Genomic DNA, 16306 nt, shown 5'->3' on the forward strand with positions numbered 1-16306 from the left:
ATGCTCAAAGAAAAGTTGGCTGTAAAATCTTTCCTCAAACCAGCTCAGTTTTCTTAAATGAGATATAAATTAGTGTTTCCGCTTGTATAGAAATGTCTGGAATCTTTAATTAGTGTGAATCCACTGCAGACACACACACAGACACACAAAAACGGTCTGTATTTGCAAATTAACAAGGATGTTGGTCATTTTGAAAGTGAGGACTTTATTGTTTGCAAATGGGCATTTACTGCATGGTTTTCACTGCATTGGGAGAGATTTGGGAGTAATTGTTGTTGATGAGATTCGAGGAAATCATAAAATTGCTATTGCATCCTGTGTTGGTAAAAACAAATGAAGGATATAAATACACATTCTGAATGGGGTTGTATCCAGCAGTTTTAGATTAAAGGGTTTTAGGCGTCAGCAGAATGTGTCTGTAAACCTTCAGCTTTAATATCCCACAAACCATTTATGAAATCAGATTATTATTGTAAATGTTTTTTTAAATGGAAGCCAAAAATATGTTGTTTTTGTATATGTCTCTTTAAATGCAAATTAGATGCTTCTCCCTACCACCTTTCCTAAGCTAATAGGGCAGATTATCTTGCCATTTATTAGAAAAGCTATTTTGAAACACTATGATTTATGGTGGTTATTAAAAAGTTGTTTTGTTTGACTAATAGGCATCTTTTAAGGAAACTGACAGATTAAACAGTTTAGATACAAGCTACCACTATTTTGCAGATTAATATGAATATAATATTAGAAATGAGTTTTACAAATTACAAATATGAATCGTTTAATATATTCAGTAGTTTCGCCTACAGTACTGCAATAAGATTAAATAGCCAAAAGTAAACCGTATCTTATATTTTTATATTTTTCCATCTCTTTCAAATTCTAAAATCATGATTTAAACCATGTTATGCTCTGTGCTAGCTGCCTACAGAAAAAAAATAAAATCTGAGATAAATAATACTAATTTTGGACAGAATTTAGAAATTTATGAAAGACAAGAATATGAAAGAGACTATCTGACAAAAAAAAATCTTTTCTCTTGGGTAGCATGTTTGCAGGATTTGTCTACATCTGGTCATGTTTGAAATCCTGTGGTTTGACCAGTGATGCAGTTAGGGAAACCCTCACATAGACTACTTATAGATGTTAACCTCAAGAACTCACTTCCTGTTGAGGTGCATTGTGGGTTACGCCCAGTTGTAAAATTTGTTCCACTACTTCGCAAGACTAAGAACTGAATCTTTGCATGCACCTGTTGTGTTTTACACATCTAGATGGATGGCTGGTTGGATTTTGATGCAGATTAATCAATGGAGAAGTTTCTTATCCAAACACACACACACAATGCTGAACCCTTGATAAACCCTATAAGCTCAGTGCTGTTATTTAATCAAATATCTGGTCAGGAGACCATAGACAGATTTATTATATAAAGAAAGGTGTTTATACTACATGAACTGCATATTTTATATAGGCTATTGGAGAATGTAGTCTGTAAATTTTGAAAACAACCTAGAATTCATTATTTTCTCGTAGATTATTTGTGTGCTTCAGCATTTCCAAATGCGTCATTTTAACACCCCTCACCAGTGTGAAGAGATTCTGATAAGAAATCACAGTGTTACAAGCCAGTTTAGTCTTGCGCTATTCCCACAGCAAACACACACACACATATACACAACTACCTGCTTTGCTGTGAAGGTGTGTTCTGACTCGGTAGCTAACAGCAACAGCCATCATAGCTGCAAAGTGAATCAGAGAGAAGAAAAAGAGAGATGGATGAAGAGAAGGAAGCAGCTTACAACATGTTAAAAGAAGCAGGCGGACCCTGAGCTTGCATCTCGGAGCGCGCACACACACACACTCAGTCTCTGCCGCTGTCCCTTGGAGCGAACCACATGCGCTCACTCCAGCCGGTAATTAATAGACAGAGTGTGTGAAGAGTCTTCGGTTGCTGGGAGAGAATCAGGAAGAGGGGGGAAATGCCGTGAAGGACGTGTATCACAATTTGAGCAAAATCTGGTGCAGATCTGTTCCCGCAAGCCTCCGTGCTGCATTGAAGGATACAACTGATAGAGGAGGAAGACAGGAGGAGTGCGCTGTCAGTGTATGCACCTGGATGCTGGTTATTGGCTGCAGCGAGAGAGTGTGTGTGTGGGCAGGATGGTATTTGAAGCTCCCTGGTGCAAGGGGCAGCTTTGCGACTGAGCGTCTGTGCCAGCAGCCACCTGAGGCTCTCAGATCATGTGAGGAGGAACAAACTTAAGGAAAAGGAATAAAAAGTGCACTGGATTCTAAAGAACGTGTGAAATTATGAAGCGAGGAGCCGAGTTTTCTGTGTTCCAAGGTGGCAGCCCGCCTCGTAAGTCTCCACAGCCACTCCCGGACAACCTAAATCTCCGCAAACAGCGATCTCTTGGAAATCTTGTACTTCTTAGTGATGGGGAGCAGAGGGTTTATGCCTTTGAGCTGGATGAACCAGCTTGCCCACCTTTGTCAGCCTCCGGGACGTCGTCTACTTCGCCCTCGCCACAACATGCCAGAGGTGGTGCACGTCGAAACCCAGACAGCAGCATCCGAGCTCGGTCACTCTCGCTGTCCCTCACCAAGATGCTTTCTCAATCCGAACACTCCCTTATACCTGTTCCCTGGGGTCGTAAGTCCAGCAGAATGGCATCTGCTCATCAGCACCACCGGCCGGAGTTGGTAGAGAACGTGGGCAACAGTGCTGATAAGGAACCCCAGGCTGGTCCAGCAGGCACTGGAGGAGACTGGGAGCTTGAGAGTGCCAGAGATGAGCAAGCACAGCTGGATAAAGAGGTTATACTCACTATGCTTGGTGACTTGGAGCAGGTTTTGAACCCCAAAACACGCCGTAAGTGCCATGCCGCATAGCCACACATGGTCTCTCAATCTCATCGGTAACATACTGTAGCAGTGTTTTATTGTGACTTGCTAGAGCATTGCTGTGCTAATGGTCTTTTTCACCCCTGAACTATGGATTGCGCATGTGTATAACTGCATCAGAAAGTGTTCTATGAGATGTCTGGGTGAATTATGGATGACGGATCATGCTATAGAAGAGCATTTAGCAGCTAGATTCACCTCCTGGCTATGGAAGTGTTGTCATGCTGTCTGCCGCTTTGATCAATAGTTCTATTTACCATCCTGTCTGTGTGATCCATGCTTTTATTCCTCTCCCATCTAGTGTTAACCGTCAACCACAGGGCTGTTTGTTTGCAAGCCCACCACTATCATCTTATTTAGGTAATTCAGTTCCCTGTAGTTCAGTATGATAACATTCTTTCACACAGCATTTGAGTTAATGGAGGGAATGTTTGGAGGGGCTGTTTCTTTTCTTTCACTGTTACTGCTGCTAAAATATAAAGGGATTGTTCACCTAAAAATTTTCTGGGTAAAATTATTTACTTGCCTTCATGTCATTCTAAACTTATGTGAATGTATTTCTTCTGTTAAACACAAGGATTGTGTTTACAAAATTCTTTGTTTTTTTTGGCCAAAATGAAAGTTTGCAGTTTGGATGTTGTTTAGTCTGCAGCATTCTTTGAACTATCGTTGTGAAATATAAAAGTTCGAAATGACATGAAAGTCAGTAAGTGATTTTTGGGGCGAACTGTCACTATATAATCTTAAGTATTACACTTAACACAGATTCTTTTAAAACGTCAGCCTAGATTTTTATGAAATCACAAAAACATTTAAGTATACATTTCACAGATAAAGAGCAGTATAATGCCAACAACTTTTCACACCATGATATTTAAAGCAACTAATTATTAACAAATAAGCATTATTTTGTTATTTTATTCTTCCGCAATAGCAAATAAATACCACACACAGCAGTGTCTGTAATCAAATTAGTTTGCTCACCTATCTATGGACAACTTTTCTGATGATGTCAGTTTGCTCTCTCTTTGTACTGTGTTGTTTTTGTGATGTAGAGCGATCGGGTTAAAGTTAATTAAAGCACAGGTTCACACAAGAAATAAAACAATGTAAAATCAAGCTAAAACAGTGTGGTCACTGCACTATTCTCTTATATTTGCTTTTGATTTTGGTTCTGGTTTAGAGGTTCACTGGGTAATGCTTATGACAAGCAACAACTTCTCTTGGATGAGAAGCACATGTATCTAAAAAAACATCAAAACATAATGCTGTGTTTACACTAGACGCGTAACGTGCGAATAAATCATGCTAAATCATCATAAATCATTGCTTCATTCACAAGTCAAATTTATCTCACAATAGACGTGGATTTACATCATGGGCAGGGCTTCTGTCTGCCCGGTGACTCTAGCTTCATTGCTAAATGGATCATATGGATTTCATTGAGAGAATAGCTGCATTTATGTGATTTAGGAAGGCATAAAATAGTGTATATATTTGTTTGGTGCCATGTCTACAAGATCCTTTCAGAGGTGCACCCAGCTCTGTGAGTTTATAAACTTCTTCAGAAACTAGGTTTTCAGCAGTGCTGTGCATTTGATCAAACAGATAAGAATAAGAAGGCGGCATAGTGGCTCAGTGTTTAGCACTGTCGCCTCACAGCAAGAAACTGGTTCGAGTCCTGGCTAGACCTGTTGGCACTTTTATGTGAAGTGTGTATATGTTGGTGTTGGCGTGGGTTTCCTCCGGGTGCTCCAGTTTCACCCACAGTCCATACGCTGTAGGCCAGGCCATAGTGTATGATTCTGTGTGTGAATAAGTCTGTATTGGTGTTTCCCAGTACTGGGCTTTGGCTGAAAGGGCATCACCTTCATAAACAATTCTGTTTGCTGGAATACTTGGTGGTTTATTCCGCAGATATAGAGACTAAGCCAAAAAAAATATTTAATGAAAGAAGATAAGAATTTCATTTAATTTATTTAAAAAATATATATGTATAAAAAATTTATATATATATATATATATATATATATATATATATATATATATATATATATATATATATATATATATATATATATATATATGTATTGTAAAAACAATGTTTTTGTAAGATAATAAGAGACAAGGAGTGCTTTCTAGTCTTGTGTCAACATGACTGAAAAATATGTGAGAAAAGAAGAGCTGAATATCCATGAATTGTTCCCTCACAGACATAAGACAGGGCTGCATAAATGTCTACTTTTAAATAAGGCTACTCTGTGTGAAAACAACAGATAAATGACCATTTTTCACATTTATAATTAAATATGACTTTACTACTACATCTATAACACAATATATAAATGACAAACCTCTCTGCTATGAGGGTGCGGAAATCTGCTGTGTCACACATTTGCATTTGCCTTGAAATGAGTGATACGCACAACACAGCTCTGAATTATGCAAAACACAAACCGCACTATGCAGTCACAGATCCCAGTTTGAAGCTTGCAGACTCTAGCTTTCAGTCTGGCACAATGAGGTTAAATCACTACAAACCCTCAACTACCATCTGATCAGACAGAGCCAGCGGTGTGTCCTCACACCCTCCATCGCTACTGACAGGCTCAAGTGGTGCTTACAGAAATGTGTCTGTCCACCTGGAGGGCAGCAAGTGCAGTTATACCACCCAGAGCCCTCTTAATCATCAAATTTCCATTCAGAAGCTCTTATAATTTTTTTTGTTCATTTCCAGCATTAACATGCACTTCAAATAACCATGCACCTGCTGCATGTGTGTGTGGGTTTTAAATTGTCCTGTAGCTCTGTTTGTGGGCTAGTGCTGGCAGGGAGAGTGAAATTACTTTATTTGCCCTACACAGTTCGGCTGAATGGTCCATTACAGACCCATAAAACAAATCTTGTGGGTAACAGAGAGGTCTATATGACTCTAAATGAGTTTGTTTGTGCTGAGGTCATGCTTCAGGTTGGTCAGCTAGTTAAATTAGTGATAGTAAGTGTTTAATTTTTGTTTGATTATAGTCTTAGCTTTAATAATTTATGTTTATATGCTGAAATGAAATACCTTTAATGAAGATATTTGGTAGGAGATATGATAAATATATGATGATGAATGTGTCTCTCGTGGGTGTTTTCACACTTGGCAGGTTTGGCAGGATTAAATGAACTCTGGTGTGATTGCTATGTTAGTACAGTTAATTTGAGTAAGTGTGAATGTTGTCAACCAATCCTTGGTGTGCATGATGGCAGAGACTATTGGAAAAGTGGGTCTCGGTTTACATCAAAATAAAATTTGATCAACACTAAATGGACCAAAAATATTTAAATGAACCGAAACAACATGTCACAAGATGTGACCATAATAGGACAGAATGCTCAAGTAGTTTGAGAATGCAAACACGTCCTGTTTGTCCTTTATTGTATTTTTAGGTTCGGTCCAAAAAATATATAGTGGTCTTAATTTATCACTTTTATTTTTGGTTTAGGCATGAGCTCCAAACAACAAGTATGACAGTATGTTGTATTATTAGTATTACTATTAATATTTTAGTTGTATTTATATTGTTATGTTAAAGAACATGTTAGCAAATATTAACAAATATTACCAAATATTAAGAAGAGTCCACAGATACTCATATGCCTTCTAGGCGACATGTAATTGCCAAGTCAATTCATAAACAACAAAATATCAAAACAAATTAGTACCTTTAAAAAAAAATGTTTTAATATTTAAACATGGGAAACAGATGTCTTACAATAAAAACAATGGGTTTTTATTGTCGAAAAACTAAATAAATGGCAAAAAAAAATCATATTTTTTAATGTATAATGCAACCAATGGCAAAAAAAGCTTAATTACAATTAGCTTAATTAATCTCTCTCCCTCTACAGTTTTTAAATTATAGAAATATTTTGTTTGCACTATGTATAACAAATCTGTACAATATGGAAGGCTGGATCCACAAGAATTTTACCAGTTGTTTCTGGTGGCCCTTTATTCATCTTTTCATATCACTTTCAGAGTGCAATTTGTCATTACACACTCACAAATGCTTTCGCACTTCATCAGTCTTCAAGCCTCTCAGACAGATGTTCCACTCAGGCTGCTGGAGTCATGTTTAAATGATTGCTGCTCACTGTAAAAAACAACTTTACTTTTTACACACTACACTGTTGAGTATGTAGTGCAAAGTATGTATAAATAATCATTTGAGAAACAGGTAATAAGTGTCTTTAAGTGTGTATCCAGCTTTCCAAACAACAGCATAGGAATACAAACACACAATATGAACTGGTGTTTACATAGACGGGAGAAAAGGTTTGACCCAGAGGTGTTTGACAAGTGAGAATTTCTGTTGAAAATAGTTTTGTGTAAATGTGATTTGTTTTGAATGTTGGTCACTTGGGAAATATTGAAGTGCGTGTACAGATATGTTAAATTGGACAGATTTTGATTTGATCATATAAAATGCTTAGACAAAGTAAGACTACTCTACAGCAACATCAACCACATAAAAAAACATACTTAAAGAGATAATACACCCATGAATGAAAGTTATCTGTTATCCATTACTTACCCTTAACTTATTCCAAACCTTTCTTCCGTTGAGCACAAGAATTAAAAAGAGAAAAACTTGTAAACAATTACTTCCATTTTATGATTGTTTTCCTATAATGGTAGTAATTGGTTGCAGTTTTTTCAGGTTTCTTCAAAATATCTTATTTTGTGTTCAACAAAAGAAATAAACTTAGAAAGATTTGGAATCACTTCGGGGTAAGTAAATTCTGAGCATTTCTTTATTAATTTACTATGAAGCTTTAAAGTGTTTAACATCATAGTGTGTTATTTGGATGTAATATTTCATATTCAGATATGATTGGATGCAGTATCTGGGTCTCTAATTGGATGTGGAAACCTGTGTATGTGAAAGTGGGTGCATTTAAATGACAAGAAAGTACAGAAAACAGAAACGTTTTTGTGTGTTTTTGAATTATGTTACCTATTGAAGACGTTTAAACAAATAAGACAAGTAAATAATGCAATGACTCACAATACACAAAACACACTTAGTTGTCACTTAACAAATCAATGAACAAATATTATGAATTTTCTTTATTTATTTATTTATTAATTAATTTATTATTTTATTTTTTTTGCTTCTGTAAAAAAATGAGGATGAAAATATGTGCAGTAAAAGGCCAAATGTTTCATGCTTCAGCCAAACTTTGAGCCTAGCTTAGAGGTTAAAAAGAGGTGTCATAGCTTACGGATTACTTCGTGCTCCGCGAAAAAGTGATGACCGTGAAATCTGTCCCTTTATCCCGTCAGCTGCACAGCAAGCTGTAACTTCAGCATCTGAGTTGACATGCGTGAGCAGACAGCCTCCTCCCGCTAACCGCTGGCCACAGCATGTTTGACTGCTTTATATGCCGAGTCTGCTCTGCCGTACAGAGTATTTACAAGCAAGTGACTTGGTGCCAGTAACAGGGACAATAACCAATGTTTTATTATTTTTCCAACAGGAGAAGATCCAGAAACTAGACGGATGCGTACAGTGAAGAACATTGCTGATCTGAGACAGAATCTGGAAGAAACCATGTCCAGTTTACGGGGGACGCAGATTACCCACAGGTTAGTGTTAAAATCGTCAAAATGCCCAGAGAAGATTAGCTTATGGAATAACAAAATTTAGACAGTGAAACTGGTGGACCATCATGCTCTTAAAGTAACATTACTTTTTAGGGAAATAGGCCCATTTTACAACTCCCCTAGAGTTAGACAGTTGAGTTTTACCAAATTTTTAATTCATTCAGCTGATCTCAGGATTTGACAGGAGCATTTTAGCTTAGCTTAGCATAAATCATTGAATCAGAATAGACCATTAGCATCTTCCTCAAAAAATGTAAAAAAAAAAAAAACATTTCTAAAATAAATAAAAAATAAATAAATAGTTGCTATTTTCTAGGCTAATGTGGTCTAATCTGGATTTAATAAGTGATGCTAAGTTCAATAGTATCTGAATACAGACTTGGATTTGCAAGCTGAGACTTCCGATCTCAGACAAAATGCACTCAATGGAGATAGTGACGTCACTGTGAGGGTTAGGGTTAGGGGTGTGGTTAGGTGTGCACATTAAAAGCATTGAATGCTGCTCAGCTTGTAACTGCATCAAATCATCATCCCGACCCCTCTCGCTAAGTTAAGCTAAAAGTGCTACCACCAGACCTGGAGATCAGCTGAATGGATTCAGAAATTATAAAACTGTTTAACTCCAGGTGATTTGTGAAAATGAGCCAAAAAATAAATAAATAAATTGTAGTGTTCCTTTAAGCTTTTCGTACACAATGCATTCTGGGATTGCTTTATCAGTTATATAATATATGTATATTTAGAAAGACATAAAAAATAAAGTTCACTAGTTCCAAACAGTGACAGCTGCACTTTGGGAAAATTGGATCTCTTTTGCCAATTTAATTTCTTTAAGGACAAAGCTTGGTTTGGCAATCACAAACAATACAGTCCCTCATTGTGCCAACATCCTAGCTAACAAAGGCTCTCACCAATCTCATTCTGAAATGAAAAATGCTCTGTACTTTTGTTGAGTTAATAATTTATTAAAACTATCTAGCCTGCAACACCCAAATTCCCAAACAGCCAATTACTGAAGAAAATACATAAGCGTAACTGCATTTGTCCGGCCCTGGTCTGGCCTATTTCAGCACCTCGCTCTTTATCTCACTCACAATGTGAACGTAATTTCACAGGAAAGTGGTTCAGAGGCAGCGCTCTGACATGACAGATGGTGTTGGCCCTCTCTTTCTCTTTCCCTCATGGGGAGCATCTTCTTTGGAAATCAATGCTTGGCCTTTTTTTTAAACAGCACATTGTTTCTCAAAGGAGCCAAAAAGGTGTTAGACACTTCCTTGCACTCCCTCGCCGTAAAGCTAACCGGTAAAGAGCCCATGAATCAAAAAACTCAACCCTTCTTTGTATGGAGTTCATCATGGTCAGATATATATATATATTGTTGACACAAGGCTGTCAGACTGTGCACGCAATAAATGAAGAAGAGAAAAAACTATCCGTCATTGTGACGTAAACAGAGTAATTCAGTAGAATGCATTTTCTGATATATGTGAGGCTTGCACAGATGGAAAGAAGATAGAAATCCAGCCAGGATGCCTTTAATTGTAAGGAAGAGCTCCATTTTTCATCCTTGTGACCACATTAACGGGAAGTTAACCTGTAGTTTCCTGAGACGTTGACCCACTGTGTGGATTCCTTCATCCATACATTCAACACACAGCTTTTGAATGAACTTCCATTCACGTTTAGACGTGCCATATGAATGATAAATGTTCTGAAAGAGTATATTAAATTTGGTCTTTCAGAATCTTCTGTAAAAAATACTGTAAAGGTATATTCACCATGTCGCTCGGGATGTCACAAACCTCTATCAATCCTATTGACTGAGCTTATGTTTTGAAGGCTATCGAAGCTTGCATATTTTATTGATTGATGTAGCATATTAAAAAAGGCATCCTGCCATGGGTTTGAGATCTTCAATGTGAAAGTCAAGGTGAAAGTGAAAATAAACACTCCTCTAGATCTGAAGTCAGGAATTGTAAAGAGATCTATTAGTTGGTTGCTTATTAATAAATTCTATACTAAAAGTTGCTATGTGTCTGTACACTATCATATACATCTAGACTAAAAATTCATTACAGTTGACTGTTTTGCTTAAACAGTTATAATTCTTTATATTTCTGATATATAATTATAATTTATATATATATAAAAATAATATATATTCTTATCTATAAAAATAAACAGAACTTTACTTTATAAGTCTTATTACACACACGTTTGTCTACAGTTTTCTATTTTGAAAACCAAATTATAAAATGTTCCAAACCTTTTTAAAAAAACCATAATTTTTCACATGTTTACCTGAAGCTATTAACATCACCTATCATCCAGTAATACTTCCTGTCTGAAAGGCATAATAAATAAACTCTCAGTCATTCCTACTGCTAGTGTCTGTAATAGTGTTCCCATTTCATCTGGCTATTTCATTGAAGGAACAGCAGAGAAGGAAGGCAGATTTGGAAAAATGCCTTTCCCAGTAGCAGTAGCATGTTGCTAAGAGACCAGGGCTGTCGAGAAGAGCCGACATCAGGAATATATAGCGGATCTGTCAGCTGTCATGAAGAGTGGCATCAGAGAGGCAGATAAACTCTGGTGACTGAGCCACAGGCCCATTCTGGAGATCAATACATTATACTGAGCAACCTACCCAAATCTGTCTAGCTCCTCCTATATGATTTATGCTCTTAGAGAGCCATAAACCACAGCTCATACATGTCCTAATGACTGAGACTTTACTCTGGGTTATTTATGTAATGCTTTTGAGAGTAGTACATAATACAACTTTGGGAATGATGACATTACTTGGTTATGGAACTACTTTTAGGTGACCCAAGGGCAATGCATACAAATAATTTAACTCTTTTCAAACTTATCCTTTTTCTTCTTCTGGTGGTGGTGAGGAGAGACCCCGTTACACTATTGTAAAAGTGCTTTGGGTGTATGGACATACACAATTAATGCACTATATAAATGAAAATTACATTACATTTACAGTGCATTCTGAAAGTATTCATAGCGCTTCACAAGTTTTTAATGGTACAGCCTTATTCCAAAATGGATTAAATTCATTTATTTCCTCAAAATTCTACACACAATACCCCATAATAACAATTTGAAAAAATATATATTTTTTAATTGTTGCAAATTTATTAAAAATTAAAAATCTGAAAAATAACATGTACATACGTATTCAACCTTTGCCGTGAAGCTCTAAATTGAGCTCAGGTACATTCTGTTTCTACTGATCATTCATGAGATGTTTTAACAGCTTATTTTAATTAAGTTAATTGGACATTATTCGAAAAGGCATATAAATGTTTATATAAGTTCCCAGGGTTAACAGGGCATGTCAAAGCACAAACCAAGCATGAAGACAAAGGAACTGTCTATAGACCTCCGAGACAAAATTGTCTCGAGGCAAGGCTGGGAAGGTTACAGAAAAATGTTTGCTGCTCCGTAAGTTCCAGCCAGCACAGTGCCTCCATCATCTATAAATGGAAGATGTTTGGAACCACCAGGACTCTTCCTAGAGCTGGCCGACCATGTAAGCTGAGTGAGATCCTAGTCAGGGAGGTTATCAATAACCCGAGGGTCACTCTGTCTGAGCTTCAACAATCTTCTAAGGAGAGAGGAGAACCTAACAGAAGGACAACTATCTGTGCAGCAATCCACCAATCACGTCAGTATGGTAGAGTGGCCAAACGGAAGCTACTCCCCACCTGGAATTTGCCAAAATGCATCTGAAGGACTCTGACCATAAGAAACAAAACTTTCTGGTCTGATGAGACTAATATTGAACTCTTTGGAGTGAATGCCAGGCATTATGTTTGGAGAAAACCAGGCACCGGTCATCACCAAGCTAATACCATGCTGTGGGGATGTTTCTCAGCAGCAAGAACTGGAAGACTAGTCAGGATGGAGGGAAAGATGAATGCAGCAATGAACAGAGAAATCGTGAATGAAATCCTGCTTCAGAGTGCTGTTGATTGACTGGCTTGACGGTTCGACTTCCAGCAGAACGATGACCCAAAGCACACCGCCAAAATATAATGGAGTGGCTTCACAACAACTCAGTGAATATCCTTGAATGACCCAGACAGAGCCCAGATCTAAATCCTATTAAACATCTCTAAAGAGATCTAAAAATAGCTGTACATCGTCGCTTCCCATCCAACCTGAAAGAGCTTGAAAGGCAATGCAAAGAGGAATGGGCAAAAATTCCCAAAGACAGGTGTGCCAAGCTTGTGGCATCATATTCAAAAATACTTGAGAATGTAATTGTGCCAAAGGTGCATCAACAAAGGTTCCTTCCTTCCAACAAAGATTTTAGGTTTTTTATTTTTAATAAATTTGCAACAATTTCAAAAAATCTTTTTTTACATTGTCATTATGGGGTCTTGTGAGTAGAATTTTGAGAAAAAAACTAAATTTAATCCATTTTGGAATAAGTCTGTAACATAAAAAAAATGTGGAAAAATGAAGCATTATGACAACTTTTCGGATACACTGTACATTACATTCATGCCATTTACATGAAGAGATAAAATTTTTGATGCTTGGCAGGGGTTTGCCATTATGCATCTGCTGGCAGAGTACAGACTCCGTGCAATCGGAAACAAACTGAAACAAGCAACAGAATCATCACTTATGCACATGAAATCTAATGTAATGTTCAAATATTTAACATCATTAAAACACTAATTCTTAATGTTACTGAATGAAATGTCGAATCCCTGCTGTTGCAAGCTGGACTTGATGCAGTTTCACTCATCTTTTTTGTTTTTGATCTGATTGAATGAATCACAAAATTGTGATTTTGTTATTGATTATTTTTAATGTATTTATTATTTGTATTTATAATTTTTATCAAAATGTTATAAATATAATAAATATTTAAGTTATTGTCTTATATTATTAGTTATTATACATAAAAAAAATTACTGTAAATGGTTGCTTAAGAAGCATAATGTATATTAGCAATATCATTAGTATATTAACAATGATACAAAAATGACTTGCTTCAGTCTTGTTTATTTCTGCTTTAGTGACAGAGCTCTGACTGTGAATGGTCACTCTATAATTTCTAATGACTAAATTAATGTTTGCAAATTTAGTCATGCCCCTGTACCACCATAATTAGTATTTTTACTCCAAAACTTTAAATACACCTGCCTTTTTACATAAATCCATCCAAACCCTATCTCTCTGTGCTGCTCTTCTATTTTTGCTTATCATTCTATATGCATGCTTCTCATTTTTGTTTGCCTTGGCCACATACTGGCACCATCTTTTTAAACATCCCCAACTGAATAAACCAAACTCATGTGCTCAGACTGCAAAATTCAATATAGCTGCTCAAATATATAACACGTTAGTGTATTATCTATGCAAAACAGCGGTCAGCTGTGTGTGTGACCATCACTGGCTTGCAACCCATCCTCCAGTGCTGCTGAGTCACATCTCTCTGGAGGGTTTCATAACAACAGCAAACAGAAGCAGCATTGATAGCCACACGCTGGTGAACACACTTTCAAACATACCACAGCACAACAGAATAACAATAGTCTGGAAAGCTGTTTCTGCAAATGAGACCCAAGGATTGTTCGATCAAAATCAATACATACATTTTTGACTGGTACTACTGTAGCTTGCTTTTTCACAGTGTTTGAAAGTGCATCTCTTTCGTAGGACATTGTTAACCAGCTTACATGTAAGTAGACCACTAATGAGATTCGTTCTGAATGGACTTTGATGGTGAGGATATTAATTTACTGCCGCTGTAGTCATGACAACACCGCCTTGCTGTTGATGACTTGTTTGTTAAGTGACACTCATTTTGGCCCCCTGCTGTTGTCCCTGTATGCAAATAAACTGACTGTCATATTATTGGGGATTGCTTTGTGAATATGCTTGTAGAGGTTGCTTATTGTGCCCCTGTCATGACATTTTAGACATTATCTCAATGAAGTGTAGATTTTGTAAATGTAGATGTTATAAAAATCAATGTGCAATTATGAAAAAAATACTTTAATTAATTTGACTTTATTCATTTCAGTTTTGGACAAACTAAAAAAGCTTTAAAAAAAAAAACAATACAGAAAAACACATTAGCATTACATGAACCTCACATTAGCAATAATATATTAAAGTAACATGTTAGAACACATGTGAAATGTGATTTTGGAATATTATATTATCCTCTTAAAACTGTTCCAAATGTGGCATGGAATGCAAAATCATATATCGCGTTCAAAAACATGTTAAAGCTATGTTCACATTTTACACTCTATAACAGGGTTTTTCAAAGTATAAGACAGTGGGCCTCCCTTTTGACACAACGTATCCATTGGCGCCCCCTCCTCCCACCTCATCATGCTTGGATTCAAGGTGTCACCGAAGTTTAGCCGGTCTCATGCTGTCATTAGCCAAAATATCTTGACAAACCACACATAAAGGTCGTGGTTCAACAGCTGGTCCTGTCCACGTAAATCCTACACTCAATTACTGATCATCATATCGTCGTCTTTTGGGTTTAAGCCCTGAACTTGAAGGCTTTGAATCGGGGGGTCTCAGAAACCGATCCATTGTATTAGCAGCATAGACGGTAAATTAGCAGGCATATACCTGTATTGGCGGGTTTTTCAAACAGAAGCGAATTCACAGCTATGGCCTTCTGGGTAAAAAAGGTTTTCTTATTTTTGACGTATTATTTTTTTTAGCTTTGTTTAATTAAAATGTTTAAAAATAATAAAGAATACATATAATAATTAAACTTTATAATTCTATTTTTATTATATAATATTTTTCCCGCGCCTCCCCTGACATGCTCTGGCAACCCCCAGGGGAGGCGCGCCTCACACTTTGAAAAAACTCTATAACAATATTTCACCTGTATATAACATTTAAAAATGCCATGAAACCATTTTTTTATTTATTCCATGTGTAACAAAATGTTTTGAATTTGATTTTAACCTGAGATTGCACATGTGAAGCTCACGTATTTTGCTTTTTCACATTTGCTTTTTCTTTAACACTTTACAATACAGGACACTTACTTAACATTAGTTAATACATTTGCTAACATGGTGAACAATACATTTATTGAAGTATTTGTAGTGCTGCCACAGAATTGAGTTTATGCTTGCTGCAAAATTCAATAAATGTATGAAAAGGCCATGCAGTTGCTACCCATATCAAACACACCTGAACCAATTAATTAGGACCTGAACACCACGTGATAATTACAGGCAGGTGTGTTTGATATGGGTGGCAACTGAAATCTGCAGGAAGATGGCTCTCCAGAAACAGGGTTGGCCACCCTTGTCCTAATATATCAGTGAGTAATGGACTTTTATTTAATATTCTTTATTTTAAAGTGATGAAGTGAATTTAATATTATTTCCTGTCATTTCCTGTAATAGTTTAATGTTTGTAATGAACATAAATAAATACAGTTGTTCATCATGTTACCCTAACAGTGTATTAACTAATGTTAACAAGAACAGCATAAGAAATTGTTGCTATATGATTATTACTCTGCAAATATAGCTAATTGTTTGTTCATATTAGTAAAACATTAACTAATATTACCTATGTGTCATATTGTAATGTGTTACTGTTTTTTTTTCTTGCATATGCTTAAAAGTATGGTTTGTCCAATGTATTTATTTACTTATCTCTCACATGGTTTCAAACTTTTATGAGTTTCTTTTTCTGTTGAACACAAACTAGATATTTTTTAGAATG

General features: G+C 36.4%; 1 protein-coding gene across 51 annotated transcripts in view; it reads left to right on the plus strand.

Moving 5' to 3' along the window:
* nav3 (neuron navigator 3) overlaps positions 1 to 16306 on the plus strand; it is a 367745-nt gene that overhangs the window by 288753 nt on the left and 62686 nt on the right. For 49 of the 51 annotated variants that reach the window (NM_001443135.1, NM_001443136.1, XM_087247448.1 and 46 more), the window contains one exon: positions 8434 to 8542. In NM_001443135.1, the coding sequence (NP_001430064.1) occupies positions 8434 to 8542 (109 nt within the window). Of the gene's footprint in view, positions 1 to 1866; positions 2876 to 8433; positions 8543 to 15828; positions 15897 to 16306 lie in introns of those variants that run through there. The other 2 variants (NM_001443142.1, NM_001443143.1) reach the window with 2 other exon arrangements.

This window comes from Danio rerio, chromosome 4 (assembly GCF_052040795.2).
Source record: "Danio rerio strain M-AB ecotype USA chromosome 4, GRCz13ab, whole genome shotgun sequence".
Classification (NCBI taxonomy): domain Eukaryota; kingdom Metazoa; phylum Chordata; class Actinopteri; order Cypriniformes; family Danionidae; genus Danio; species Danio rerio.